At 38.2% G+C, this 17,146-nt stretch overlaps 1 protein-coding gene across 2 annotated transcripts in view; it reads right to left on the reverse strand.

The window, feature by feature from the left end:
• Positions 1 to 17,146, reverse strand: part of FAF2 (Fas associated factor family member 2) — a 66,868-nt gene that overhangs the window by 17,750 nt on the left and 31,972 nt on the right. For both annotated transcript variants that reach the window (XM_045801276.2, XM_045801322.2), the window contains 2 exons: positions 13,224 to 13,292; positions 170 to 304 (listed from right to left, as the gene is read on the reverse strand). In XM_045801276.2, coding sequence (XP_045657232.1) covers positions 170 to 304; positions 13,224 to 13,292 — 204 coding nt within the window. The remainder of the gene's footprint in view (positions 1 to 169; positions 305 to 13,223; positions 13,293 to 17,146) is intronic.

Here is a 17,146-nt window from a genome sequence, read left to right on the forward strand (position 1 = left end):
GAATCAAGGGAAAATGATAAACCTAATAAATCTATCAAGGAGTCAGATCTAGCTAACAGGTTCACATTCTGAATATTTCCTTTACTCCTGTCATACAAAAATCAATACAACCTAGTGAATGGACTTGTAAAATAAATAAGGGAGAAATTCCAGCTACAAAATAACTTGCCCTTGGTTGCGGTCTTGAGACAACATAACTGTAGATCCTGTGGTCAGCTGTATTAACTTGCAGGGGTCGGGATGGAGGTGGGTTGAAAACACTTGGTACACCTTCTTGCTCATTTAATCGGTCCTGTACAGCAGCCTAAGAAGGAAAAAAAGAGCAGTAAGAGTTTCAGTGATACTCAAATCAACCCAAAAGAAAAGATGAGGCAACCATTGGTTAGTGTTTCAAAAAGGATCACCTGATGAGTATATCTTTATAGACCTTTAACTGGCTATGCTGGGAGGCAATGTGTGGTGATGGCTCCAGAATTCACAAGAGTCCAAGAAACTTGCCTGGAAGCTCCATTTATGCATCAAACACAACTGCTGTTATTCACATGCTATGTGTTATTAAGGGTGGCTGGGATCCAAGGTACTTCACTGTAGGAAGGAAAGCCATCCACAGAGAATACAATGTAGAAAGTGCTCCCAGAGCTGTGCAATGCAGCAGTCATGACAAGGAGTGTTTGATGGAGGGCTTGGCTTTGAAACAGAGAAACTTAGGTCTGAATCTTAGCTCTACCACTCAGAATAGTTGCTTGGCTTATGAGCCTCAGTTTCCTCATGTGCAAAATGAAGGAATAGTATTCTCGGAGTTAATTTGAAAATTTAATGAGATGTCCATATGTAAAGATCCCAGTATAATTCCTGATAGATTATTCAACAAAAACCCTTATTTTCTTTTTTTAATAAAGATTATTTATTTGAGAAAGAGCAAGTGCACACGAATGAGGGGAGGGATAGAAGGAGAGAATCTTAAGCAGACTCTCCACTGAGTGGGGAGCCCCGCACAATCTCATAACCCCAAGATCATGACCTGAGCCAAAACCAAGAGTTGGATGCTTAGCCGACTGAGCCACCAAGGGCATCCCCAAGAACCTTACTCTTAACTCTACCCCAGAAAATGGATATTTGTCAGTGTAGTAAAAAATTTGGCCCTACCCAAAGAGAGATCTGGTTTTTGGCTTTTGATTCTCCGAGATAATCTGTAACTGATAGGAGTGTCTTTGTTACCAGATTTTAGGATGAGAATGGCCATCCCAGAAAGACCAACCATACGGTTTAGGGTGGGGACTTTGTATAATGAGTATCAGCTGACCTGGAGACTGAGCTCAATAGCAGGCAACCAATTAATTCAATCATGACCATGTAATGAAGACTCAATGAAAACTCTGTACCCTGAAGCAGAGATGAGCTTCCCTGGTTGGCAATACTTCATGCATAATGTCACAAATCTTCCACAAAAGAGGAATATGGAAGCTTTGTGTTTAGAACTCAAGATTCTGCCCTATATGACTCTTCCTTTAGCTGATTTTCATCTATATCCTTTCCCTGTAATAAACTGTAACCCAAGTATACTAGCTTTTAGAGAATTCTCCTAGAAAATTCTCAAACCTGAGGGTGGTTTTGGGAAATTCCTGAACCTGCAGTTACTGTCAGAAGTGAAGGTGGTCTTTTAAGAACTTGTGTGCTAACCATGACAGCTGATTTAAACTTTGCAGTATGGCAAACTCCTTCACAGGTAGTTCTCTAAGTTTTCATATTTTTTAGTATTAAGGCACAATTTGATGTAGAAAGAGCAGTCTTCCAACAAATGATGCTGAGACAACTGGATACTGACGTGGAATGAACTTGAACTCCTAAATCACATTATATACAAAAATTAACTCAAAATACATCAAAGAGCTAAATGTAAGAGCTGAAATTACAAAATTCGTAAAAGAAGACAAAAATGAAAATCTTCATGACTTTGTATTAGGCAACTCTTCCATAGATATGACACTAAAAGCAACAACAACAAAAAATTAGACAAACTGGACTTTCATCAAAAATGAAACCTTTTGTGCATCAAAGGGACACTACCAAGAGAATCAAAAGAAAACCCACGGAATAGAAGAAAAGATTTACACATATCTGTAAGAGTGTGGTGTCTAGAAAATATTAAAAACCCTTACAACTCATCATCAAAAAGATAATAACCCAATTTAAATATGGGCAAAGGACTTAAATAGACATTTCTCCAAAGATGATATACAAATAACCAACAAACACATAAAATCATGCTCTATATAATTAGCCATCAGAAAAAATGCAAATCAAAATCGCAAGATAGTACTTCACATCCACAAGAAGGCTATAATATAAAAGATATTAACAAATGTTGGTAAGGATGTGGACAAACTGGAACCCTCATACACTACTGTTGGGAATGTAAAATAGTGCAGCCTCTTTGGAAAAGTCTGGCAGTTCTTCAAAAGGTTAAACATAGAGTTGCCATAGGACTCAGCAATTCCACTCCTCAGTATACCCAAGAGAAATGAAATCATCATCTCCACAAAAACATACACACTAATGTTCACTGTAACATTACTGATAATGGACAAAAGTAGAAACACCCAAGCATTTATCAACTGTGGTATATTCACAAAGGGAATGGGATTCATACAAGGGAATGAAGAGTACTTCACACATTCTATGACATACATAAATCCTGAAAACAACACGCTAAGTGAAATAAGCCAGACACAAATGGACAAATATTGTCTGATGCCATTTATATGAGGTATCTAGAATAGCCAAATTCTGTAGAGACAAAAAGTGGAATTGTGGTTACCAAGGCAGGGGAAGAGAATAATGGGAAATAATTGTTTAGTAAGTACAGAGTTTCAGTTTGGGATGATGAAAAAGTTCTGAAAATGGACAGTGCTACCACTGTCACAACAATGTAAATGTACTTAATGCAACAAAATTGTAAACTTATGGGATGCCTGGCTGGCTCAGTCAGTTAAGCGTCTGCCTTTGGCTCAGGTCATGATCCCAGGGCCCTGGGCTCCCTACTCAGTGGGAAGCCTGCTTCTCTCTCTCCCTGTGCAACTCCCCCTGCTTGTGCTTTTTCCCTCTCTGTCAAATAGATAAATAAAATATTTATTTATTTATTTATTTATTTATTTATTTATTTATTTATTCTAAAGATTTATCTATTTGACAGAGAGACAGCCAGAGAGAGAACACAAGCAGAGGAGTGCAAGAGGGAGAAGCAGGCTTCCCACTGAGTAGGGAGCCCGCCGAGGAACTCAATCCCATTACCCTGGGATCATGACCTGAGCTGAAGGCAGAAGCTTAATGACTAAGCCATCTAGGCGCCCTGATAAATAAAATCTTTAAAAAAAAAAATTGTAAACTTAAGAACGGTTAAAATGGTAAACTTTTACGTTATGTATATTTCACAATACAAAAAAAGGAATGCAGTACTGATACATGCTACAACATGGATGAACCTTGAAAATATTGTTATGTGGAAGAAGCCAGTCACAAACGACCACGTTCTATGATTCCATTCATACAGAAGTCCAGAAAAGGGAGATCTATAAACAGAAAGTAGATTAGTAGTTGCTTAGGAGCAGGGAGGGATAGAAGTGGGTGGGTAATAGCTAAAGGGTATGGGGTTTCTTTTTGGGATAATGTTCTCAATATTCTAAAACATTTTTGGGAAAATGTTTTAAAATTGATGGTGGTAATGGCTGCACAACTTTGTGACTATACTAAAAACTACTGAATTTCACATTTTAAATGGGTGAACTGTTTGGTATGTGAATTACATATCAATAATAAAGCTGTTAGTTAAAACCCACAGCAATTGTTGTCAATTATAAATTAGAGCTTCCAGGCAAAAATTCGAATTTTGAAAAACTTGTATTTGCCATTGTAAACTTGGGAATTTCCTAATACCTTTTAAAAGCTTTTCTGATGAGTAGGGTGGTGCTATTAACACATGAAATTATATAGTAAAATGCAACACTTGGAAGATCTGTATTAATTCAGTGAACACTATTTCCCAAATAACCAATGCTTGAAGTTATGAAATCATGCAATGGTCAAAGATCCTTACAAAGTGCAATGTCAATCACCTTTCAGTGGGACCTTGGGGAGGGGAGTGACAAGGGGAGTGACAACGCAAGCACGAAGCTCAGGATGGTGAAGGAGAGACCGGAAGTAGTTTTAACACAGACACAGTCAAGTTAGACATGAAGTCAACTACCATGTTGGGAGAATACTCAAGCAGTCACATAGAGCATTTCACATGGCAGGGAACTGACAGCCTCCTGCCAACCACCAGCACTACCTTGTTAGATGTGCCTGGATTTCCTCTTTAAACTGGTGCTCATGGTTTGGCTTTCTACAGAAGACAACAATACCTACAGAAGTAATGGGGGGTTAAAGCAGGTGGCAGACACCAGAGAGCTTATCTGATAGCTGCTGCTGCCAATTCCACTTCTGACTCATAAAAGCTTTTAAGGAACAGTTTATTCTTGGGAAACAGGTATGGGGGAAGTTCAACACAGGAAAGAAGGACTAGAAGTATAATTTAAGAAAAAGACGACTGGATCCAGCATCCTGAAGCCACCTATTCCCACACATTCTCTCCACAGGCAAGGTCAAGGCACAAAGCAAAAGGTGAGTAGCCACTGGGCTTCAAGGATGATGGGAGGTAATAAACTGAAGAAAAACAGATCTTAAAAGTTTTCATTGCAAGAAAAAAAAATCTATAACTATGTATGTTGACAGACACTAATCAGGACTTATTGTAGTGATCATTTCACAATATATACAAACGCCGAATCATTATGTTGTATATCTAAAACTAATATAATATTATATGTCAATTACACCTCAATAAAAAACATTTTTAAGTAAAATAAATAAAAATTAAGACTAGACCTCAAAAAAAGAACTGAAGAAAAGTGATGCCCCTCAGAAAATTGTATGTCAAACTACTAAACTACATTCAAAAGACCATTCATGGGGAGCTTGGGTGGCTTAGTCAGTTGAGCATACAACTCTTGGATTTTGACTGGGGTCATGATCTCAGGGTTGTGGAATCAAGCTCCAACAAGAGAGGCTCCCTGCTCAGATGGAGTCTGCTTGTTCCTCCCCCTCTGCTTTGTCCCAGCTCGCATATGCACCCTCTCTCTAAAATAAATAAATAAATCTTTTTTTTTTTTTTTAAAGATTTTATTTATTTATGTGACAGAGAGACAGCCAGTGAGAGAGGGAACACAGCAGGCGAGTGAGAGAGGAAGAAGCAGGCTCCCAGCGGAGGAGCCCGATGTGGGACTCGATCCCGGAATGCCGGGATCACGCCCTGAGCCGAAGGCAGACGCTTCAACGACTGCGCTACCCAGGCGCCCCATAAAATAAATAAATAAATCTTTAAAAAAAAAAAAAGACCATTCATAAGAAACTAAACAAAAAAATGCAAGACAGATCAATAGATTTCAAAGTAAAAGAGAATGAAAAGTTCCTTCATATGGTTTCAAATTCCATGTTACAACTAACCCTTAAGAAACTACCATAGTATCAGAGAACATCCATGGTCATCTGGAAAGGCTATTGAAATACTCCTCCCATTTCCAACTATAATTGGGTGAAACTGGATTTTCTTCACATACTTCAACTAAAATGATGTATCACAACAGGCTAAAGGCAGTGCAGATGAAAATCCAGTTTTTTTCCTCTATTAAGCCAGACATTAAAGAGATTTGCAAAAATTTAACATGTAATGAGTTTACTAATTTTAAGATGAAATAAAATTTTTTTTCAGTTTTAATTTGTAATATGGTAATAAATATCAATTGATAAAACAATATAAACAGAAGCTCTATGGAGGTTCTCAATAATTCTTAAGTATAAACAGTGGCATGAAAAAGTTTGAGAACCTCCGGGTTACCTGGGGGAAAATATACACATATATTTTTAAACAGGCATAAAAATATCTGGAAACAAATTAAAAAATGTTAATATTACTACATTGGGAGTTTAAGACTAAGAGATTGTGATAAGAATGTGATTTGAATGGGATTTTTTTTTCATATTTTGTCTTAGGCTTTGAACTTTTTAAAGCCAGGATTATTTTAATGTATTTCATGTATTATTTTTATGAGTTACTAAAATAGACTAAAGTGAAAAAAACTGTAAAGATGACATAATCCCACTTGTGTAACAAGAAAATTATACTTCAATCTATGGAGTCTTATAAATAAATATAAAAAATCCAAAAGGATATACACTAAAACTTAACACCAGCTATCTAAGAAATGGTGGAACTAAGGGAGAGCATTTTCTTCTTTATGCTTTTTGGAATTCTTTGTGTGGGTATGCACATGTGCACAGGTATTTCTGCAACAAGCTTTTAATATTTTAGTAAGTTATTTCCTATTAAAGGATGGTTGACATTATACTAGGTAACTGAAAATCAATAAAGAAAAGCAGAGGCAACAATATTAACACAACAAAGTAGAATTTAAAGCAAAAAGCACCCTCTGATACTGAGATATTACAAGAAAGCTCTAACAGCCACTTGTCTGTGTCACATAGTCAAAACCATGTAAAATTAGAAAGTGTCTCCCCAAAAATAAAACAAAATTAATGTACTTTATCTGCACCATGCACTGCCTTTCCACAGCATGTACAAAAGATTAGAATTTCTTTGATATATTTGTTATTAACACGGGAAACATATATTAAAACATCAAACATAGGGGCGCCTGGGTGGCACAGCGGTTAAGCGTCTGCCTTCGGCTCAGGGCGTGATCCCGGCATTCCGGGTTCGAGCCCCACGTCAGGCTCCTCCTCTATGAGCCTGCTTCTTCCTCTCCCACTCCCCCTGCTTGTGTTCCCTCTCTCGCTGGCTGTCTCTATCTCTGTCAAATAAATAAATAAAATCTTAAAAAAAAAAAAAAAAAAAAACATCAAACATGGTTATCTCAAGTGTGATTACCAAGAACTTTCATTTTATTTTCTATATTTTTAAGATTTTATTTATTTGAGAGAGAGAGACACACACACACACACACACAAAGCACCAGCGGGCAGGAGCAGAAGGAGAAAGAAAAGCAGACTCCTTGATGAGCAGGGAGCCCGACATGCGGCTCAACCCCAGGACCCTGAGATCATGACCCGAGCTGTAAGCAGATGCTTAACCAACTGAGCCACCCAGGGCCCCTAGGCCCATAGTCTTAAATTGCATAGTTAAATTAGATTTCATTGGACATTGCCTATTTTTTTTTAATTTTTTTTTTAGAGAGTGTGAGCGCACAACTGGGGGCAAGCAGAGGGAGAGAGGGAATCTCAAGCAGGCGCCAAGCCCAGCGTGGAGCTTAATGTGGGGCTCGACCCCACAACCCCAAGATGATGGCCTGAGCCAAAATCACAGTCTGATTCTCTACCAACTGAGCCACTCAGGTGTCCCAAGAACTTTCATTTTAAACTTTATCAACTCTGTATTTTAAACTTGGGGTAGACATGTATTGTTTTTGTTAATTAGAAAAAAAGACACCACCAGTGAGAAATAAATCCGACACAGGGCTCGATTCCACAACCCCAGAGATCATAATCTGAGTCAAAACCAAGAGCTGGATGCTCAACCAACTGCGCCACCCAGGCACCCCAGGAAATAGCAGATTTTAATTATACATGTAATAAGCTTGATTGAATACAGACACCAAATCTATCTCACACAAAAAAACACATTCCTTGATAAACACCTAGTTGTCAATAGTGATTACTTCTTAAAAAGAAGGAAAAGAAAGGAGGTGGGGGGTTGGACAGGGATGACATGTAAGCAACTTACATGGGTGTGATTTTATCCATATTTATTTTTTTTAATTTTTCATTTATATTTTTTACATATGCATTTTTTTCAAATTTTTATATAAATTCTAGTTAGTTAACATACAGTGCAGTATTAGTTTCAGGAGTAGAATTCAGTGATTCATCACTTACATACAACACCCAATGCTCATCACAAATGCCGTCCTTAATGCCCATAACCCATCTAGCTCATACCCCACCCACCTCCACCTCCCTCCATCAACCCTCAGTTTGTTCTCTATCATTAAGAGTCTCTTATGGTTTGTTTCCCTCTCTATAATTTCTTTTTTCCTCCTTTCCATACGTTCATCTGTTTTTTTTTTCTTAAATTCCACATGAGTTAAATCATATGGTATCTGTCATTCTCTGACCGACTTATTTCACTTAACATAATACACTCTAGTTCCATCCACATCATTGCAAATGGCAAGATTTCATTCTTTTTGTTGGCTGAGCAATATTCCACTGTGTGTGTGTGTGTGTGCGTGTGTGTGTACACACACACAAACAACATCTTCTTTATCCATTCATCAGTCGATGGCCATTTGGGCTATTGTTGATAATGCTGCCATATATATTATATATATATATATATACATATATATATATATATAAAATATATATATAAAATGCTGTTATAAACACTGGGGTGCATGTACCCCATGGAATCTTTATTTTTGTATCCTTTGGGTAAATACCTAATTTGCAATTGCTGGACTGTAGGGTAGTTCTACTTTTAACTTCTTGAGGAATCTCTGTACTGTTTTCCAGAGTGGCTGCACCAGTGTGCATTCCCATCCAATAGTGCAAGAGGGTTCCCCTTTCTCTGCATCCTCGCCAACACCTGTTCTTTCCTGTGTTGTTCATTTTAGCCATTCTGACAAGTGTGAGGTGGTATCACATCGTGGTGGTTTTTTTTTTTTTTTTTAAGATTTTATTTATTTATTTGACAGAGATAGAGACAGCCAGCGAGAGAGGGAACACAAGCAGGGGGAGTGGGAGAGGAAGAAGCAGGCTCATAGTGGAGGAGCCTGACGTGGGGCTCCATCCCGTAACGCCGGGATCACGCCCTGAGCCAAAGGCAGACGCTTAACCGCTGTGCCACCCAGGCGCCCCAGGACCTCACATCGTGGTTTTGATTTGTATTTCCCCTATGATGAATGACGTTGAGGATCTTTTCATGTGTCTGTTAGCCATCTGGATATCTTCTGCCCATTTCTTAACTGGATTATTTGGTTTCTAGGTGTTGAGTTTGATAAATTCTTTATAGATTTTGGATATTAACCTTTTACCAGATACGTCATTTGCAAATATCTTCTCCTATTCTCCTTTCAGTTTTGTTGATTGTTTTATCCTTATTTGTTTAAAAGAAACTTGAAACAAGTATTGCAAAATGCCTGGCTTTCAGGAGCTGGAAGGTAAGTACATGGCTTTTCACCTTATCTCTGTATTTTTCTCTAAGTTTAAAATATTAAAAAAATATATCTCGGGGCATCCGGGTGGCTCAGTTTGTTAAGCGTCTGCCTTTGGCTCAGGTCATGATCTCGGGGTCCTGGGATTGAGTCCCATGTCAGGCTCCCTGCTCGGCGGGGAGTCTGCTTTCTCCCTCTCCCTCTGCCCCTCCCCTATCCCCTCTGCTCTTGCTCTGTGCTCTATCTCTGTCTTTTTCTCTCTCAAATAAATTAATGAAATCTTCAAAAATAAATAAAAATAAAAAAATATATCCCATAATGTTAATGCAACATTATTAACCCACAAGGACCTCAATACACGCCTATATGAAATAAAATAAAAGATTAATATAAAAGGATAAACAAAAAAACAAGCTAAGAATTCCAAATATGTTCCTAAATAACTTTTGGGTCAAAAAAGAAAATCTAAACTTTAAAAATGTATTTTCAGAAGAAAATTCACAGCCTTAAATGCAAGAACGAACATAAAAAACCAAGCTATAAAAATGCTAAGAAGAATATAAATCTACTAAAGTGTGAAAGTAGATTTTTCTTTTTCTTTTCTTTTAAAGATTTTGTTTATTTGAGAGAGAGAGAGCACAAGTAGGGGGAGTGGCAGAGAGAGAGGGGGAGCCGGATGTGGGGTTCAATCCCAGAACCCTGGAATCAGGATCTGAGCCGAAGGCAGATACTTAACTGACTGAGCCACCCAGGCACTCCAGATTTTTCTTAAATTAAAAAAAAACAAAAACAAACAAACAAAAACAGAAAAAAAGAACTGATAAATACAAGAGCTATTTATAAACCAAACACACAAAAAATTAAAATAAACCAGTCTCTAGCAAGTCTCATTTTTTAAAAAGGAAAACATAATAAAAACAATGAGGGCTGCCTGAGTGGCTCAGTTGGTTAAGCGTCTCTGCCTTCTGCTCAGGTCATGATCTCGGGGTCCTGGGATCGAGCCCAGCAATGGGCTCCCTGCTCAGTGGGGAGTTTGCTTCACCCTCTCCTTCTGCCCCTCCCCCCATTCGTGTTCATGCTCTCTCTCTCTCTCAAATAAATAAATGAATAAAATATTAAAAATAAACAACGAGGGGTGCCTGGGTGGCTCAGTCATTAAGCATCTGCCTTCGGCTCAGGTCATGATCCCAGTATTCTGGGATCGAGCCCTGCATCAGGCTCCCTGCTCAGCGGGAAGCCTGCTTCTCCCTCTCCCACTCCCCCTGCTTCTGTTCTCTCTCTCGCTGTCAAATAAATAAATAAAATCTTAAAAAAATAAAATAAAATGAAATAAAAATAAACAATGAGGGGATGCCTGGGTGGCTCAGTTAAATGCCTGCCTTTGGCTTAGGTCAATATCCCAGGGTCAAGTCCTGCATCAGGCTCCTTGCTCAGCAGGGAGCCTGCTTCTCCCTCTCCCTCTCTCTGTCTGCCCCTCCCTTTGCTTGTGGTCTCTCTGACAAAAAAAAAACAACAACAACAAAAAAAAAACCCACAATGAGAAGAGGGGGCTAACAGAAGAGATACAGAAAAAAGTAGAAGATATGCTACTTTGTACAGCCTATGCTAAAAAAAAACTTGAAAATCTCCAAGAAAAAAGTATCTCTTAACAAAGCTTATCAAGAAAGATGTAGCAACCTCACACTAGTCAGAATGGCTAAAATTAACAAGTCAGGAAACAACAGATGTTGGCGAGGATGTGGAGAAAGGGAAACCCTCTTACACTGTTGGTGGGAATGCAAGGTGGTGCAGCCACTCTGGAAAATAGTATGAAGGTTCCTCAAAAAGTTGAAAATAGACCTACCCTATGACCCAGCCAATTGCACTACTAGGTATTTACCCCAAAGATACAAATGTGGTGATCCGAAGGGGCACCTGCACCCCAATGTTTATAGCAGCAATGTCCAAAACAGCCAAACTATGGAAAGAGCCCAGATGTCCATTGACAGATGAATGGATAAAGAAGTGGTATGTGTGTGTATACATACACACACACACACACAATTGAATACTACTCAGCCATCAAAAAAAATGAAATCTTGCCATTTGTAATGATGTGAATGGAACTAGAGGGTATTATGTTAAGTGAAACAAGTCAATCAGAGAAATATGATTTCACTCATATGTGGAATTTAAGAAACAAAACAGAGGATCATAGGGGAAGAGAGGAAAAATAAAACAAGACAAAATCAGAGAGGGAGACAAACCATAAGAGACTCCTTTTTTTTTTTAAACATTTTATTTATTTATTTGACGGAGACAGAGGCAGCAAGAGAGGGAACACAAGCAGGAGTGGGAGAGGGAGAAGCAAGCTTCCTGCTGAGCAGGAAGCCTGATGCGGGGCTCCATCCCAGAACACTGGGATCATGACCTGAGCTGAAGGCAGACGCTTAACGACTGAGCCACCCAGGCACTCCAAGAGACTCTTAATCATAGGAAACAAACTGAGGATTGCTGGAGGGGAGGGAGGTGGGGGGGTGGGGTAACTGGGTGGTGGACATTAAGAAGGGCACATGATGTAATGAGCACTGGTATTATAAAAGACTGATCAATCACTGACCTCTATCTCTGAAACCAGTAATACATTATGTTAATTAACTGAATTTTAATAAGTCAAAAAAAAAAAAAAGAAAGATGTAGCAAAGAAATTATGGATGGGGGAAAACATGAATAAGTTAATAAGAGAACTGGCAGAAACAAATTTTTAAGTGCTTTCTTTCAAATCTATGCTATGTACCCTTCTCAATTCATTTTATCAAGTCAGTCATCTTATAAAGCCAGCACATGTTTGAAATAAAAATCTACCAAGAAGATAGCACAAAATTATCATACAGAGCAACATCATTCCCTCTGCCTAAAATGCATTCTCTGCCCCAAATGTTCACATTCATCATTCCTTTTCATCATTTAGTTGTCAGCTCAAATATAACCTCCTCAGAAATGCCTTACTTCACCACCTTATTTAAAATAACTCCGAGATCCTGTGACATTTCCTATACTCATCTTATTCACAGCATTTATTAAAAATTAAAATTATCTAGAATTAAGCTCCCTGAGAGTAGGATATTAGTCTTGTTCTCTGGTATAATACCAGAGCCTAGAATTTAATTCCTCAAAAGTATGTTGAATAACTAAATGTAATTTAGGAATATATTTCCAGAAATCTAGCATCCTATTCAAATAACATACTATAATTAAAACATAGTAATCTCAACAGAGAGATCTACGAATATACTAAGATTGGAAGATAGTCGGCAGATATTTATTGAGAGCGTATGATGTGCTGGAATGTTTTAGATGCTAGGAAGACAGCAGTTAACAAAACCAAAAAAAAATCTCTGTTCTCATGGAGCTTAATTTCTAGTGATCTATTTCAAAATAACATCACACTTCATAATAAAACATTAGAGACATATAGTGAGGTCAGTGTTTGCTATTACCATTATTAAGTGACACTGTTATGAAGTTCTAGAAATTCAATGATCAAGTAAAAGAAACAAAAGATCTATATATTGAAAAAAAAATCATTGAGTTGCAGATGACACAGCCACCTAGAAAATCCAAAAGAATAAACCATAAAATATGTAATAAGAAAGTTCACATTAAGGTATTTGGTTACAAATCAAATATATAAAAATCGAGTTTTCCTTAAGAGCCACTGAAAAAAAAATAGAGAGGGGCACTATACAGAGGGATCTGGTCACCATCTTCCGTAAAATTTTATAATAAACTTTGATCATAATTTTTAGTTTTCCCACACATTTATTTTTAAAGACTAAAGAGCTATAAATTAAAACAACAACAACAAAAAAAACCCCGACGTCTATGAAAAGGATTCCTGCTGTGAAAAAATACATGTCTTTGGTTCATTCTTAAACCAGGAAAAAAGAAAGCAGCTCAGAATGAACCCTACTATACCTCTATGTTCCAGTTATGCTGTTCCAAGGTATGGCGACATTGATCCATAGATTCTATGCCAGTCAGATCCTGAAAAGAAGGAAAAACCAAAAAGTTACATAGGGAGAAACCAACAGTAAATATGTAGATATTTTTACCCCTTGTACTTACGAATGTTGCTGGGAAACTACGCTGGACAGCACTGAAGACAGATGCTCACGTATGGTAAAAATGTCACTCTTCAGAATTTATCTAGTCAGTTACAGCAGGTATCACTCCCATAGGAAAAATGAATGAAAGTTTCTTACCCTTTAAAACTTCAAGGCTTTCAATTAAGATGACTACTGATTAAAATCAATTTCTCCTCTCAAATTGAAGTTTAAAAAATTAAAGATCTTCAACCACTGGGTCCAGCAAAATATTCTTTAATGTTCAACAATTCTGTTTATAATACATAATAATAATGCAGGTTTCCTGCAAAATGTAATGCCTTACAGTAACTTACATCATTGTACCTACTGGCATATAACCTAGCTTATAATACAAACTGTGTAAAACTGAATCTGTTATTCATAGGTTTCCCCATAATAAGTATCTTCCCTATTCCCTTCTCCTTGGACTGTTCTCAGATTTCACTTTGTTCCTTCTCTGGCTCCTCTTCTTCCACCCCCTTAAATGGAATTTCCCTCAGGATGTGTTCCTCCTGGTTTCCATCTCTCTATACCTACCCCTCCTTGGCAATCTCATTTAAAGATTTTATCTATTTATCTATCTACTTAGGCAGGGGTAGAGGGGGAGGGAGAGGGAGAGAGAATCTGAAGCAGACTCCATGCAGAGCACAGAGCCCGACACAGGGCTCAATCTCATGACCCTGAAATGAGGACCTGAATGGAAATCAAGAGTAAGACACTTACCCGACTAAGCCACCCAGGTGTCCCTCTGGCAATCTCTTTTAATCCTTAGTCTTCAACCACCCTTTCTACTCAGATGACTCCTTGTTTAAGCTCTCGGCCTGCCATCTCTTCTGAAGTTTAGCAGCATATTTCCAAGAGCCTATTCAACACTTCCACCCAGATGTGGCATCAATAGCTCTCACGCATCATTTAAAACCACTACACGTGTTAATGACACCACCACCCTCCAAAATATACAGGCAGGGGCTCCTGGGTGGCTCAGTCAGTTAAGCGTCTGCCTTCGCTCAGGTCATGATCCCAGAGTCCTGGGACTGAGCCCCACATCAGGCTCCCTACTCAGCGGGGAGTATGCTTCTCCCTCTCCCTCTGGCCCTCCTCCTGCTCCTTCTCTCTCTCTCTCTCAAATAAATAAAACCTTTAAAAAATATATATACAGGGGCGCCTGGGTGGCACAGCGGTTAAGCGTCTGCCTTCGGCTCAGGGCGTGATCCCGGCGTTACGGGATCGAGCCCCACGTCAGGCTCCTCCACTATGAGCCTGCTTCTTCCTCTCTTGCTCCTCCTGCTTGTGTTCCCTCTCTCGCTGGCTATCTCTGTCTCTGTCGAATAAATAAATAAAATCTTTAAAAAAAAAAAAAATATATATATATACAGGCAAAGACGACCTTGGAAACCTCAGCGTCATTTCTGAGTACTCTATGCCTTAACTCCACACTTCATCAACAATCAAGTTTTGACCATTTTCTGTATTACATCTGTAACCACATTTCATTCCCATATCCTTCATCTTTAATCAAGCTTTTATAACACTTCAACTGAATTGTCAAAATCATCATTTTCGTGTGTGTGTGCATATGTACATGCATGTATGTGTATTACTCCACTGCTCAAAACTTTGATTGGATAGTAAATTCCAAAACCCTTAGCTTGTCATTCAAGTGTTCCTATCATGTGGCCCCATCCTAGCTTTCTAGAGTATTTTCTATTTCCCTTTAGGTGTCCAATACTTAATAAATCTAACAGTTCATACATCTAAAGACCAGAATTTCCACAGGCTAAATCCTAGACTTCTTTGGACGTCGACTGCTATTATCTATTCTCTTTACTACTTATTATGCCCAAGAGATACAGAGATGAATAGGATAAAGTCTCTATTCTAAAGAAACTCCTCTTAACAACCAGCAAGCAACAGAAGAAAAGCGATTGATCTCAATCTCACAATAATGTGGTAACATGCACTTCTGAATCAGAAGCCTGAGGTTCTTGCCTTGATTCTGTACCCTGTAACCATGGACCAGACACATTTTAACTCTTTACGATTTAATTCTAAAAGATTAGTTTCCTTTATGTGCACCACGAGGGACTTAGTTTGGCCTGGTTGTCCTTTCCAGACCTTAAAAAAAACAAAAAAACTGAAGTTTGGATTATTATGGTATGCAACTATTTGAAACAAAAAACAAAAAACAAAAAACCGACCAGTACATAAATTTTGATAGGAAAAATTTTTTTATGTTTAAAATACTGTACAAATTTCAAAACTAAAGTTGAAAAACTCTGTTAATTACTCTAGAGCTCTATTAGTTAGATCCAATGGCTTTGGGATGCCAGGGTGGCTCAGCTGGTTAAGAGTCCGACTCAGATCATGAGATCAAGCCCCGCATCAGGCTCTGCGCTGGGTGTGGAGCCTACTTAAGATTCTCTCTCCTCTGCCCCTCCCCTGTCCTATTAAGGGGAAAAAAACACACAAAAAACACAAAACCACTGGCTTTGACAGTTCTAACAGTCTGGACTTTAGTTTCTGACCATTCCAGGCCTTTTATCAATTTGGCTACTGCCTTTTGACTTTTAATAGGCTCCCCCTTAACTTCCAATTTCCTCACAGCCTTGATGCCCAGGGTTTCCCCTCCTCGATATATATTCTCTGTAAGAATTAGACTCCACTTTTACCTTCTTCCCAGGGTGAATGCCTGCTCTGCTTTAAATTGTTTTCTATCTTTCTTATGTACCTGTTATTTTCTGCCTTCTACTATGATTATTTATACTCACTCCATTGTCTTATCAGAAGATATAGGCTCCCTGAGGGCAGTGTCTGGAATATATCTATAGCACACAATAAAGACTTAAAACGTTACAGAAGTTACTTGGCACACAGTAAGGACCTAAAAAGTTACAGAAAAAGTTAGTTCAAATTAAAAAGACCTTTTTGTATAAGCTTTGATTACTGTTGCTATAAACTGAAATCATCCAGACATTCTCACCAGGTCTCATTGTATATTCATACCCTGGGGCTTTAAAATCCCAAAAGCTCTGACTAGGTGTTAAGCTGGGCGTTACAAACACAAATCTGCAAAATCTTCCTGAAGGTAAGTCAGAGATGAAGCCTGGGAATCTTTTTTTTTTAAAGCTCCTCAGTAAATTCTAACATACACCAGACTGGGAAATTCATGGTATCGCACAGTTCTACATACTATGAGAGGCTATACTATATGTCACTTATTAACTTTTTTTTAAAAAAAAAGAGTTATAAACATTATAGGAGAGAACAAAGTAATTGCACATCTTCAATATACTAAAACACTTAACCAAAGCAAAACTCTTTTGTAAGTAGTGCATCAGGGTAAACTGGAAGCCCAACTGAACAAGCCTGCTTTTGATCACTACTGAGGAGGACTAAAACCACGCACTAGAAATAAGCAACGCTGGACACACCTAGGGCAAGACTATTTATTCATCTATCAACAAATGTCACCGACCCAGTATTCTAGATATCCAGGATACAAACACAGTTCCTGTTTTAAGTTTATATCCTATCAGGGACAGACTGACCAAAAACAAAACAAAACAAAACAAAATAAAACAAACAAACAAAAAACCCCACAACCCCCCACACACAGAGCAAATAAAATGAACACTCTTTTAGGCTACGGGACTCCTTTGGATTGAGTGTTCAAGGAAAGTCTCTACAAGAGCTAACACTTCAGCAGAAAGCTGATGAAAGATAAGGGTCCAGCCATGGAAAAACATGCAGGAA

The sequence above is a fragment of the Ursus americanus genome, chromosome 15 (assembly GCF_024610735.1).
Source record: "Ursus americanus isolate L20-20 chromosome 15, mUrsAme1.1.p, whole genome shotgun sequence".
Classification (NCBI taxonomy): Eukaryota; Metazoa; Chordata; class Mammalia; order Carnivora; family Ursidae; genus Ursus; species Ursus americanus.